This window comes from Rhinolophus hipposideros (assembly GCF_964194185.1).
Source record: "Rhinolophus hipposideros genome assembly, chromosome: X".
Lineage (NCBI taxonomy): Eukaryota > Metazoa > Chordata > Mammalia > Chiroptera > Rhinolophidae > Rhinolophus > Rhinolophus hipposideros.
Window position 1 is genome coordinate 46,692,491 of NC_138046.1, and position 14,890 is coordinate 46,707,380.

General features: G+C 38.5%; 1 protein-coding gene across 2 annotated transcripts in view; it reads left to right on the forward strand.

Annotated features, from left to right (window-relative positions):
* Positions 1-14,890, forward strand: part of CHRDL1 (chordin like 1) — a gene marked incomplete at its 5' end in the record, with an annotated part of 187,614 nt that overhangs the window by 99,713 nt on the left and 73,011 nt on the right. Inside the window, 2 exons of one of the 2 annotated variants that reach the window (XM_081043672.1) lie at positions 7,518-7,663; positions 9,328-9,421. In XM_081043672.1, the coding sequence (XP_080899798.1) occupies positions 7,518-7,663; positions 9,328-9,421 (240 nt within the window). The remainder of the gene's footprint in view (positions 1-7,517; positions 7,664-9,327; positions 9,422-14,890) is intronic. The other variant, XM_081043671.1, reaches the window with a different exon arrangement.

Here is a 14,890-nt window from a genome sequence, read left to right on the forward strand (position 1 = left end):
TTTTTCAATTGGGTTGTTTGTTTTTTTGTTGTTGAGTTTCATGAGTTCCTTGTATATTTTGGATATTATACCCTTATCAGAGGCACTGTTTGCGAAAATCTTCTCCCATTCAGTTGGTTGCCTCATTATTTTGTCAATAGTTTCTTTTGCTGTGCAGAAGCTTTTCAGTTTCATATAATCCCATTCGTTTATTTTAGTTTTTACTTCCATTGCCTTTGGAGTCAAATTCATAAAATGCTCTTTGAACCCAAGGTCCATAAGTTTAGTACCTGTTTTCTTCAATGCAGTTTATTGTGTCAGGTCTTATGCTTAAGTCTTTGATCCATTTTGAATTAACTTTGGTACATGGTGACAGATAGCAGTCCAGTTTCATTCTTTTGCACGTAGCTATCCAATTCTGTCAGCACCATTTATTGAAGAGGCTGTCTTTCCTCCATTGTATGTTTTTAGTTTCTTTGTCAAAATTTATCTGTCCATATTTATGTGGTTTTATTTCTGGGTTCTAAATTCTATTCCATTGGTCTATGTGTCCGTTTTTCCGCCAATACCAAGCTGTTTTGATTATTGTAGCCCTGTAGTACAAGTAAAAATCAGGGAGTGTGATACCTCCAGTATTGTTCTGTTTTTTAAATATTGCTTTGGCTATTCGGGGTCTTTTGTGGTTCCAAACAAATCTGATGATTTTTTGTTCTAGTTCTTTAAAAAATGCCATTGGGATTTTGATGGGGATTGCATTAAATCTGTATATGGCTTTGCGTAATATGGCCATTGTAATTATGTTAATTCTTCCAATCCATGAGCACGGAATGTCTTTCCATTTCTTTGTGTCTTCTTCAATTTCTTTCAAAAACGTCTTATAGTTTTCAGCATATAAATCCTTCACATCCTTGGTTAAGTTTATTCCTAGGTATTTTATTCTTTTTGCTACAATTGCAAAAGGAATTGTTTTTTCTATCACTTTTTCTGAGATTTCATTGTTGGTATATAGGAAAGCAATGGACTTTTGTACATTGATTTTTTAGCCAGCAACTATACTGTATTCATTGATTGTTTCTAATAGCTTTTTGGTGGAGTCTTTAGGGTTTTCTATATATAGCATCATGTCATCTGCAAAGAGTGACAATTTAACTTCTTCATTCCAAATTTGGATGCCTTTTATTTCTTTCTTTTGCCTGATAGCTCTGGCGAGGACTTCCAACACTATGTTGAAAAGCAGAGGTGATAGAGGACAACCTTGTCGTGTTCCTGAACATAGAGCAAAGAGCTTCAGCTTTTCACCATTGATTATGAGATTAGCTGAGGGCTTGTCGTATATGGCCTTGATTATGTTGAGGTATTTTCCTTCTATACCAATTTTAGTAAGTGTTTTAATCATAAATGGATGTTGTATCTTATCAAATGCCTGTTCTGCATCAATTGATGGAATCATATGATTTTTGTCCTTTATTTTGTTTATGGGATGTATCACATTGATGGATTTGCGAATGTTGAACCATCCTTGTGCCCCGTTGATGAACCTCACTTGGTCATGATGAATAATCTTTTTAATGTATTGTTGTATTCGATTTGCTAGAATTTTGTTTAGGATTTTAGCATCTGTATTCATCAGAGATATAGGTCTGTAGTTTTCTTTTTTTGTGTTGTCCTTACCAGGTTTTGGTATCAGGGTAATGTTGGCCTCATAAAATGAGTTAGGGAGTACTGACTCTTCTTCAATTTTTTGGAAGAGTTTGAGCAAAATTGGTATTAGATCCTCTTTGAAGGTTTGGTAGAATTCACTGGTGAAGCCATCTGGTCCAAACTTTTGATTTTGGGAAGGTTTTTGATGACTGATTTAATTTCGTTACTGGTAATCGGCCTCTTTAGATTTTCCAGTTCTTCATGGTTCAGCCTTGGAAGGCTATATGTTTCTAAGAACTTGTCCATTTCTTCTAAGTTATTAAATTTGGTGGCATATAGTCCTTCGTAGTATTCTTGGATAATCCTTTGTATTTCTGTGGTGTCCGTGATTAACTTCCCCTTTTTTATTTCTGATTTTGTTAATTAGCGTCTTCTCTCTTTTTATCTTAGTGAGTCTAGCCAAGGGTTTCTCAATTTTGTTAATCTTTCAAAGAACCAGCTCTTTGTCACATTAATTTTTTCTATTGTCTTTTTGTTCTCTATTTCATTTAGTTCTGCTCTGATTTTTGTTATTTCCTTTCTTCTACTGACCTTGGGTTTCGCTTGTTTTTCTTTTTCTAGTATTTTAAGGTGTAACATGAGGTTATTTATTTGGGATTTTTTTTGTTTCTTGTCATAGGCCTGTAATGATATAAATTTCCCTCTTAAAACTACTTTCGCCGCATCCCAAAAATTTTGGTAGGATGTATTTTCATTGTCATTTGTTTCTATGTATCTTTTGAGCTGTCCTCTAATTTCTTCTTTGACCCAGTTGTTCTTTAAAAGTATGTTGTTTAATCTCCATGTATTTGTGTTTTTTTCCTGGTTTCTTTTTGCAGTCGATATCCAATTTCAAAGCTTTGTGATCAGATAATATGCTTGGTATTATTTCAATCTTCTTAAATTTGCTGAGGCTGATTTTGTGTCCCAATATATGGTCTATCCTTGAGAATGTTCCATGTACACTAGAAAAGAATGTATAGTTGATGTTTTAGGATGAAGTGCTCTATATATGTCAATGATGTCCATTTCATCTAATGTGTCATTTAGGGATGCGATTTCGTTATTTATCTTCTGTTTGGATGATCTATCCATAGCTGTCAATGATGTATTTAATTCCACTAGTATAATTGTGTTTTGGTCAATTTCTCCCTTTAGTTCTGTTAGTAGTTGCTTGGTTATTTCGGTGCTCCCTGATTGGGGGCATAAATATTGATGACTGTTATGTCTTCTTGTTGTATAGTCCCCTTTACCATTATGAAATGTCCATCTTTGTCTCTTGTTATCTTTTTCACCCTGAAGTCTGTTTCATCAGAAATCATTATGGCTACACCTGATTTTCTCTGGGTACCATTTGATTGGAGTGTCAATTTCCACCCTTTCACTTTGAGTCTATGCTTGTCCTTGTAGCGGAGATGTGTCTCTTGTAGACAGCATATGGTTGGGTTTAGTTTTTTGATCCAATCTGCTACTCTGTGTCTCTTTATTGGTGAGTTCAGTCCATTTACATTTAGCGTGATTATTGATATGTGAGGATTTCCTGTCATTCTGTCTTTAGTTTTCTGGTAAGGCTGTGTCTCCATTGTTTCTTTGCCTTTTTGTTGTTGTCTGTTATTTCTGTGTGGTTGTATTCTATGATGTTTCCCTCTGTTTCTTCTTTTATTACAGTATATATTTCAGATTTGGATGTTTTTTGAGTGGTTACCCTTGAGTTTATGTAAAAGAAAGTTTGATGTTTAGAGTATTCCAGTTTCTTCAGTACGCTTACTTTCTGTATTCCCATATTTCAGTTCAGGCCTTCACGCTCCCCCTTTTTATGTTTCGGTTGCCACAAGTTGTCCCTGTTGGTGGTGGTCTAATAGCCTCCTTTAGTATTTCTTGTAGTGCAGGTCGTGTATTAGAAAATTCCCTCAACTTCTGGATGTCTGGAAAGGTCTTTATTCCTCCTTCATATCTAAAGGAGATCTTTGCTGGATATATTATTCTTGGCTCATGATTTCTCTCTTTCAATAGTTTGAATGTTTGGTTCCATTCCCTCCCAGCTTGTAGAGTTTCTGCTGAAAAATCTGATGATAATCTAATGGGCTTTCCTTTGTAAGTTACCGTCTTCTTTTCCCTGGCTGCCTTGAGGATTCTGTCTTTGTCATTGATTTTAGACAGCTTCAATACAATGTGCCTTGGTGAAGGCCTGTTGGGATTGAGGTAATTAGGTGTTCTATTTGCTTCTTGGATTCGAGGATCCAGTTCTTTCAACAAGTTTGGGAAGTTCTCATCGACGATTTGTTTGAATATATTCTCTGTTCCCTTCCCTCCTTCTTCTCCTTCTGGTATGCCCATTATTCTTATATTGCTCTTTCTGATGGAGTCAGAAAGTTCTTGTAGAGTTCTTTCATTTCTTTTAAGTCTCGAGTCTCTTTCTTTTTCCATCTGTGTAAATTCCAGGTTCCTATCTTCGATGTCACTGATTCTTCCCTCCATCTGGTCAACTCTACTACCTAAGCTAGATATTTTATTGTTAATTTCTTCTATTGAGTTCTTAATCTCCAGAAATTCTATTTGGTTCTTTTTCAAAATTTCAATCTCTTTTGTAAAATGCTCATGATGTTCTTTGATTGTGTTTCTGAGTTCATTAAACTGCCTTTCTGTGTTTTCTTGCATCTCGTTCAGTTTTTTCAGAATTGCGATCTTGAATTCTCTGTCATTTAAATCACAAATGTCCATATCTCTAAGTTCCTTTTCTGGAGACTTTTCACTTTCTTTCTGAGCTATCTTGTTGACTTGGTTATTCATGGCAATCACTGATTTACTATTTCTGTTCCTAGACATCTACAGGAGTGGCTTCTGCAACAGGTTGATAGGTATGCGAAGAGCTTTTGAAGTTCCAAAGCTCTTTCTGCACCAGATTCAGAGCCCGTATGTTTCAGCAGTTTTGTTTACTCCTGCAGGGATCCGCCCAGATAGGTGGGGTCAGGGGCAGGGTGAGTTGTGAGAGGTGGCCAAGAGCAATGGCGGCGACCACCACCACAGCCAGTCCTGCTTCCACAGCTCCCTCCCCTTTGCCGGAACTAGTTGAGCTGCGAATCTGTGTCTGCGGTCCACAGTTCTCAGAGCAGCAAATATTCTGTCCTTTGATCTGACACTGCTACTTTATCGCTTCTAGCACCGGGCAGGTGAGGGCGGGGCGAGCTCTGGGAGGGTAGTGAGGGGGCGGCTAGTCTCTGTGCCTAAGGCTTCCGTTCTCTGCTCGGCAGTGAGGGCTTAAACCACCGATTTCAGCCCTCTTCCCTTAGTCTTTGCTGCCGGGAGCGTTGGGTTCAGCCGTTTTGTATGCTGCCACTTCAGCCCTGTGGGCCGTAAGCGGAGCCCTTGCAGTCCGAGTCCTTCCCTCTCCCGCAGCTGCGGAAGGTCCGGGAGCAGCGGGCTCTGAGCACTGAGCTAGGTCTGCTTCCTGCGCCCGCGCGGTTCCGTCTCCGCACTTCTCCTCTCCCTCCTCCCCTGCTCGCGCGATTCACCAACCTGGAGGTGAATTCAGTAGTGGGCCTCTTCGTCTTGCCTGTCGCTGTGCAAGGAGTCCTTTGTGGAGTAATTGTTGCCCGATTCATTGTAAATTCCAGGGGAGCGTTACAGAGGCTCACCTCACGCCGCCATTTTTTTCCAGGCTCTAAAGATGCTTCTTTTTAAGACAAAATTAAGGAATTCCCTTAGTATCATGTAAGAGGTTATTAATAAGTAGTTAACACCCAAGGGGTGAGTGACTCAGAAATTGAAGCTAGATCAATTTACATAGCAAAGTATATAGTTTATTTAGTTACCCAAGTTACTGAAGCCAAAAAAATTGTGATGTCAATTTTATGAGTATTTTAGGCCAAAATATTCTGGAGGGACAGCACAGCGTTTATGTTCCGCTGGTTTTGCTTTTTAAGTTAAATGGTCCCTTCCTTGTTACAGGTTTGATGTGATTGGCACTCTTCTTGATAGTGGCTAGGAGGAAAGAATCTATAAACAGTCAGGCATGAGTTCAGATCCCAGTGCTACCACTTACAAGTTGTGTGACCTGGGGTAAGTCAATTTTTTTCTTAAACCTTAGTTTCCTCATCAGCAAAATGGGTATAGTCATAATGTCCACATGAGAACATTATCAGAAAGGGCCAATAAGATAATATGTAGAAAACCACTTACCACTGTGCTTAACATATTAGTTAAGGCTCGATAAATGTTAGCTATTGTCTTATTATTGTTGATATTATTATTGTTAGCCTTTATCATTTTCACCTACATCCTGAGAATAATTTCATTTTGCTTTTTTTTTTAAACAGTTGTATTGAGGTATAATTTACCCATAAGATGGACTCATTTTCATTATAATTTTGACTGACAGGAAAGAAAGGATGGTCTAACGCTCTAAGCCTTTTACTAATGACACTCACAGCTCCCCTGTGTGTTGCTCTTTTTCCATATCCCACAGAAAGCATTTTCCAAACTCTGCTTTTATCTATTGTTAAATTGTACATCAATGATTAGTTTAATTTGGGGCCTTATTCACTGTTTGGTGTGTGTGTATATGTGTGCACATGTATGCACCCACTATGGACTTTAAGGAAGCCTAGTGAAAAGACTTCTTGAGACATTCACTTAGAGTCAACTCAACAAATCCATTGACTTTTTGCTACATGGCAACCCTGCATTAGACTCCACAGAGAAAAGACACATAAGGCAGAGTCCCAGTTCTCAAAAAGAAATACATACATGTATACATATGTTGGTAGGAAGAAGATGGAATTTGGGGTCAGGAGATCATATTTCAATTCCTTTTTTCATCACTCACAAGCTTGGTGATTTCAGATAAGTCTCTCAACCTCAGAGACTTGTTGCCCTCAAATGAAACATGAAGATAAGAATCTGACTTACTTGATTGACAAGGTTGTTATGAGGCTCCATTGTAATAATGTATGTGAAATCTCTTTGTAAATGGTTGTCTAGATGACAATAGTTCACAAATATGAGAAAAAAAAATTTAAAAAATAAAAACCAAAATAAATATGAGTTACAATGATATTCAAGTGCCAGATTGTGTGCTTCAGACATCAGACACATTGAAAAATCCAGACTGTGGACTGGCGCTATTAGGGCATGCTTCATGAAGGGAAAGGGACTTTTGCTAAGCCTTCAAAATCAGATAGGACTTCAATAGGTAGAAAAGAGTGGGAGGGAGGAGGTAATCTTGGTGGAGGGATTAAAAAAATAAGCAGACTCCAGAGGCTGGAAAAAGCATACAAGCATGTGCCAAATGATAAAGGTCACCAGGGTAGTTATAATAGGTGGTTCCTCTTCTGAAAGGACTCCCTCCTTCCAAGGCAAGTTAATACCTTATTTGTCTAGCTCTGTTAGCTCCATAAGGTCAGGGACCTTGTCCTTCTTCTCTGATCCCTCTCTAGTGCCTATTGCAGTGCCTGGCACATAGTAGGTGCTCAATAAATGCTCAACAAATGAAGACATGGATGATGGTCATGCCAGTTGCTAGTCTTGTCTGGCTATGTTAATATAGGCATACCTCAGAGACATTGAGTTTGGTTCCAGACCACCTAAATAAAGCAAGTGTGGCAATAAAGTAAGTCATAATGTTTTCGCTGGTAAAGGGTCTTGCCTTCAATGTGTAAAAAACACAGCATCCATGAAGCACAATAAAATGAAGCTCAATAAAACGAGGTGTGTCTGTATTGTTTAAAGTCATCAGCCTCTGAATTAGGAGCTATCTTTTAAACCCCTCTATGTGGTACAGCCCGATCTATTGTCGGGATTTATGAAATTTTTTGCAATGATGCCAATACTTGGTGTGGTTTTTCTCCACCCTGTCCCAGAAGACTCCTTACCCCCAGCGAACGATAAAGTGACCAGCAAGTCGTGTGAGTACAATGGGACCACTTACCAACACGGTGCACTATTCACAGCTGAAGGGCTCTTTCAGAACCGGCAATCCAACCAATGTACCCAGTGCAGCTGTTCGGTAAGACCCTGCATTTTAATGTCCCTGCCAGATCTTATCCAAATGAGAGAGCTTCCTCTGTACTTATACCTTTAGTTTGAGCCTATACTACAGGGTATTTGAATGGAAGATGAATTGCATTTAAATCGTAAGCCTCCCTGACAGTCCAGACTTCCTGATTTCATCAACTCTGAACAACTTTGTTGAAGACGTCAGACCCAGTCATATCCTGATCTTAAAGCTTTAGGACTGCTTAAATGGACAAAGATGAGCTAATGGTGCATTCCTTTTTACAATAGATGAACCACCAAAGCCTTCATCTGAAGGATTCAATTATTTGAAGCTTTGGAGATGCTATGGGTAGAAAAGCCACTGACACTACCTGGGGCCACTCTGTGCAATTCACAAGAAAATGGTGTGTCTCTTGGTTCCAGCTCTGAAGGATTCTATTAGGTTGGTGCAAGCGTAATTGCAGTTTAAAAGGTTAAAAATAATTGCAAAAACCGCAATTACTTTTGCACCAACCTAATACTAACCAGTTCATCCCTGGTACCCTACAATGACAGCTCTCTTGACAAAAAGGATTGATCCTGTGACATTATTTGTCAAAATAACTGTGTCTACTTTAGGAATAAAGTGTACCAATTATAACTTCATCTAATTGTGCAGTCCAGAGAATGTAATAAATACAACCGCAAGAAAATGGAGTAAAATGGGAGTTTATATTGCAGTGTGAGGGAATAAAGTTAGTTATAAAAAAAAAAAAACTGTGCTTCCTGTAAAGGGCATTAAATGCTGGATTTCCAAGGGAAGTTATCAAATCTCTTCCCTTAGGGGATTTTAGCAAAAATACAAGTATCACAGTAGTTTGGGAGAATTTGGTTGTGGCCTTACCTTCCCAACCTTTCAGGAACCCTTCTAGCCCCAGAATTATATGCTTCTAAGAACTAAGAACAAGGTTTAAGGAACAATGTTTGGAACGTAGAAATCTAAGGAATGGAAATTATACAAAGACAGACAAAACAGCAATTACATTTGATCTTCTCCTTTGCCTCATGCTGGACTGAGCTGTCAATTCAGATCACTTGTACAGTTTTGTATTACCCCAGAAATCTCATCTCCTAGGTTTGGAAGGGAGACTCTAGTGGGCATTACAAAAGATGGCTATCACACAAATCCACATTCTCTGAGCTCCTCAACACCCAGCTGGGGCATGATGGGGACCAAGGGAGACAATGAAAAGAGAAGAGAGGAGCAGGACTATATTTGGTGGTTTGGAGGCCCATGGCAGCCCTCACTGATGACTTTGTACCATCTTAGACCAGGATGCCCGGTGAGGATTACCAACTTTTCTGTGACTTAGTCTCTGGCATGGTAAAATTGTAATATATATATATATATATATATATATATATATATATATATATATATATATACATATACACATATATATATACACATATATATATGTGTGTATATATATATATATATATATATATATATATATATATATATATATATATAACACTACTGCCTAGTAAAATTTAGGAAGTACCTAGAACCAACTGTTGGAGAGCAGTGGAAAAGGATGTAGATGTTTTGAACCCTTACTCATCCCAGGTACCATGCTAAGCCTTACACTTATCCCAGATCCTTCTGACCTTAATTCTGTTTCTCCTTGGCAGGAGGGAAATGTGTACTGTGGTCTCAAGACTTGCCCCAAGTTAACTTGTGCATTTCCTGTCTCTGTTCCGGATTCCTGCTGCCGGGTGTGCAAAGGTAGGTGCTCCATATAACAAGACCCGTGGTGCTACTACCATCCTGACTAGCAGGACTTAGAAGAGAGGAAAATGCCTTCTCAGTGTCTGGGGACATTTTCTATGGTAGACTTAGTTTCTGGAGGTGTTTTCATACACAAAAGGGGAAAAGTAAAAGCACTGATTTTTAAGGGACACCACCTGAAAGAGACTGCACCGGAGTGCGGTGGGAGAGGCAGGGTGGGAGCCGTCTGATGCGAAAGTGATCTTTATCTCTCCTTCCTTAATGCCTTCTAGCTCAGCCCCCACATTATTATATTGTAAAACACAGACAATTTACATGCACAGCCTGAAAAGGCAGAATGGGCCTTGCGAAATATCAATGTGACCATTTTGAAGACTTTTTTTTTGCAAGGCAAATTTATGTATATTTTTTAAAATCCTATGGTAGGATGGGGACAAACTCAATAAAAGCAAAATGTAAACATCATTTTCTCAATTTTAAAACTGAATTGTCATCTTAAGCCAATTTCCCCCCCTTTCTGTTCCATTTCTTAGATAATGGTACCTTTATTTATCTAGGTTCCTAAGATTAAACATATAAACACCACAAAATAAAAAAACATAATCACCATCAATTTCTCCTTTGTTACCTTTTACCAGATTACCAAATCTATTAGGAATCTTCTGTATCTGTTCTTTTTCCTGCTTTCTCTAGGCAAAATCCTAATTGTGTCTTTGTTCCTTCCATCCAATCAACATATTTATTGAGCATCTACTATGTGCTCAGCACTGTGCTAGAAGTTGGATACATATTGATAAATATAGTGGACTTATAGGGTACTTGCCAGACTATATAGCATCTTTTTTTTAAATAACATCATTATGTGAATTATAAAAAGATCCCCTTATTTAAGATACTCTGCTGCCATTTGCCAGAAAATCCTTGTGAATACATCCTCTTAGCTGTGACATCCTTGGGCAGCATACAACCATATCTGGCATACATAGCAGCAAAGGTAAGTCTTTTTCTCTTGTGGAACTCACCTACCAGAAAAGACAAATAATAAACAAACAAGTAAACAAATATTTCAATATGAAAATGTAAGTACAGTTCACCCTCCGTGTCCTCAGGTCCACAGATTCAACCAACTGCAGACTGAAATGTTTTATCTTAAATCCCAGAAAGTTCCAAAAAGCAACACTTGAATTTTCCACACACCGAGCACTGTGCTGAATCCATGTAAATGAAGTGATATATAGGTATACCCTGCTGTAGCCTATGTGTAAATATGGGTTATATACAAATACGATGCCATTTTATATGAGGGACTTGAGCATCCACAGACTTTGGTATTTGTTGGGCTATCCTGGAACCAAACCCTGTGGATACTGAGGGATGACTGTACTATGAAGGAAATAAAGGACTGAGATAGAAAATAAGAGGTGAAGGCATTTAGGTTGAGTAATTGGGAAGCCCTCTCTGAGATGACATTTAAGCTCAGACTTGAAAGATGAAAAGGGACCATCCATGCAAAGATCCTGGTGGAAGGGCATTCCAGGCAGAAATAAAAGAAAGTTCAAAGGCCTCAGGCAGAGAAGGGTTTAGAGCTTTCAAGGAATCTAAGGATTAGTGTGGCTGGAATATAGTGATTGTGGCCAAAATTGGCAGGAGATGAGGCTAGAAAGGTGAACAGGAGTCAGACCATGATCTTTAAGTCTATGGGAAAGAGTTTGGATTTCAGTTTTTAAGTGTCTTGGGAAGCCATTGAAAGGTTGTGCGCAGGGGCATGACATGATCCAGTTGACGTCTTTAAAGATCTCACTGGCTGGTGTGCAGACTAGATTGGAGGGAGGCAATAAGGCAAGCAGAGAGACCAGGAAGAAAGTGAGTGGAGTCATCTCTCTAGTGTGGGAGGGCGCGAGTCTGGACTGGGGACACAGTGCAGAGTAGTGGTTCAGAAAGGAGCTTTTGGAGCCAGGCTGCCTTTGTTCTCATCCCAGCCCTGCTATTATATAGCTGGGTGATCATGAACAATGTACTCAAGCTTTCTAACAATCTTTAAAGTGAGGATAATGTTAATACCTACCTCCAAATGGTTGTGAGGTTTAAATGAGATAATGCAGGAAAAGGACCTAGCACAGTGTCTTGCATATAATGAGCATTCGATTAAATTTTAAATAAAATTTAGAGCATTGGCTCTCGACCATGGGTGCACATTGGAATTACCTTGGTAAATTTATCTCCAGACCGGGGGTGGGGGATGACAGAGGTGATTTCAATGTGCAGACAAGGTTGAGAACCACTGAGAGGGAAAAAGTATATAGGATTTGCTGTTAGGGAATCAATATACATTACTACCAGCTTAATCTTCCAAAAAGATAGCCATAACCATGATACACTCCTGCTCAAAAGTCTTTATACTGAAACATATACTTCCTATATGCCAGTCACATTTCTACGTACTCTACAGATATGAGCTCCTTTAATTCCATCACAACCCTGTGTGGTGATTATTATTATTATTATTCCCATTTTGTAGAAAATGAAGCAGAGAGAGGTTAAGAACCTTGTTCAAGGTCATGTAGTTAGTGAATCAAGGAGTTAAGATTTGAACCCTGGCAGTCTGGCTCCAGTCTCCAGGCTCTTAACCATTTCACTCTGCCACTAAAGGGATGGCTCCCTGTTGCCAGTAAAATACATGTCAACCCCCTGACTCTCACAGAGAAAGCCTTCTGTGCTCTAGTCTCAAGTTACCTTTATAGGCCAACATTCTTCCATTCATGCACCCCAGGTTCCACTCACATTGTTCCTGTGCTCTCTTACCTTTGTATATTTGCTCTCTCCTCTGCCCCTCAATATTTCTCAAACTTTCATGTGCTTCAGAATCACCAGAAGAACTTGTTGAAATTCAGCTCCTCAGACCATAACTGAAGAGATTCTGATTCTGTGGCCTTGGAATGGGGCCTCAGGGTGCACATTGTAACAGGCCTCATTGTTCATTCTGATGCATGTGGTCCATAGGCCACTGCTTTGAGAAACCATTCCTAACACCATGTAGGTGACTGAAGGGGACCTGAAACAATGTTTCCATCTTAGTTCAGTGCACTAAAATTGAGCCTATTATTAGGTTGATGCAAAAGTAATTGTGGTTTTTGCAATTATTTTTAACTTTTTAAACCACAATTACTTTTGCACCAATCTTAATAGAAGTGTGAAACCTGAGTAAGCCAATAGAAAAGCAACCAATGGCAGTCTGTGATTGGTCAGACCATCTAGTTCCAACCATATGGCAACCAAGTTTTAGACGAATGAATGGAAGCTATTTCATGATAAGGAACTGGGAGGGAAAGGAGACAAAATGGCTGCCTAAGTAGCAGCTTCACTTGTACAGTAAAGGTTCGGAGGAGGGAGTGATGTCTCTTTCTGGAAAACCCCTTCCGTCCATCTCTGCCTGTGAAAATTCTGCCAGTTCTTCAAGACGTAGTTCAAATGCAGCCTCACAGATTCTAATACAAGTAGTCCTCAAGTCACGTTTTGATAATACCAGCTGGAAGAAGGCCTTTCTCTCTTCTGTGCCTTCTCATCTGCATTCCTAGCTTCTCTACCCCTAAATGTTGCTTACCCTTAAAAGGCCAGCCTAAATACCACCTACTCTACCTCACTTCTCTGAAAAAGAAGTGTTATTAAAGTATAGTTGTCATACAATATTATATTAGTTCCAGGTATATAATATAGTGATTCAACAATTATATACCTTACAGTGTGATCACCACACTAAGCCTAGTAACAATCTGTTACTGTGCAAAGTTATGAAAATGTTATTGACTGTATTCCCTGTGCTGTACACTACATCCCCATGGATTGTTTATTTTATAATTGGAAATTATTAATCCTATAAATTAGAAGTAAACCTCCCTTCTCTATAGGACCCTCAGCACCTCACCTGTGCTTCTCCAAGCATTTATTACCTTGCCACATTATTATTTTTATTTTATATTATTTTATTCTTTTTAATTTTCTGCCTTCTTCTTTATCAAAGAATAACTCTCCTCACCTTTTAGGATTTTAAACTGTTTAAATTCTTTAAATGAAGTGCACATTTTTTACTGTAAGAGAAGTTCATATTCTTTTTTTTTTAATTTATTGGGGTGACAATTGTTAGTAAAACTACATAGATTTCAGGTGTACAATTCGGTATTACATCATCTATAAATCCCATTGTGTGTTCACTACACAGAGTCAGTTCTCCATCCAGCACCATATATTTGATCCCCCTTACCCTCATCTCCCAAACCACACCTCCCTTATCCTCTGGTAACCACTAAACTATTGTCTGTGTCTATGAGTTTTTGTTTCTCATTTGTTTGTCTTGTTCTATTGTTGTTTTTGGTTTATATACCACATATCAGTGAAATAATATGGTTCTCTACTTTTTCTGTCTGACTTATTTCCTTAGCATTATACTCTCAAGATCCATCCATGTTGTCACAAATGTTCTTATATCATCTTTTCTTACTGCCAAATAGTATTCCCTTGTGTATATATATCACAACTTCTTTATCATTCATCTATTGAAGGACATTTTGGTTGTTTCCATATCTTGGCCACTGTAAACAAAGCAGCAATGAACATTGGAGCACTCGTGTCTTTATGTATAAATGTTTTCAGATTTTATTGGTAGATACCCAGGAGAGGGATTGCTGTGTCATATGATAATTCTATTCATAATTTTTTGAGGAACCTCCGCATTGCCTTCCACAACAGCTGCACCAATATGCATTCCCACCAACAGTGTATGAGGGTTCCTTTTTCTCCACAGGATCTCCAAAACTGGCTAATATTTGTCTTGTTAATGATAGCCATGCTGACGGGAGTGAGGTGATATCTCATTGTGGTTTTTATTTGCATTTCTCTGATGATTAGTGATGTTGAGCATTTTTTCATATATCTATTTGCCATTTGTATGTCCTCTTTGGAGAAATGTCTCTTCAGATACTCTGCCCATTTTTCAATAGGGTTGTTTGCTTTATTGTTGTTGAGTTTCATGAGTTCCTTGTATATTTCAGATATTACCCCCTTATCGGAGGCACTGTTTGCAAAACCCTTCTCCCATTAAGTTGGTTGCCTCTTTATTTTGTCGATGGTTTCTTTTGCTGTGCAGAAGCTTTTACGTTTCATATAGTACCATTCATTTATGTTAGCTTTTACTTCCCTTGCCTTTGGGGATAAATTCATAAAGTGTTCTTTGAACCAAAGATCTATAAGTTTAGTACCTATGTTTTCTTCTATGCAGTTTATGTGATGTTTCACATTGATGGATTTGCATATGTTGAACCATCCTTGTGCCCCGGGGATGAACCCCACTTGGTAGTGATGAATAATCTTTTTAATGCATTGTTGTATTCGATTTGCTAGAATTTTTTTAAGGATTTTTGCATCTGTATTCATCAGAGGTATTGGTCTGTAGTTTTCTTTTTTTGTGTTGTC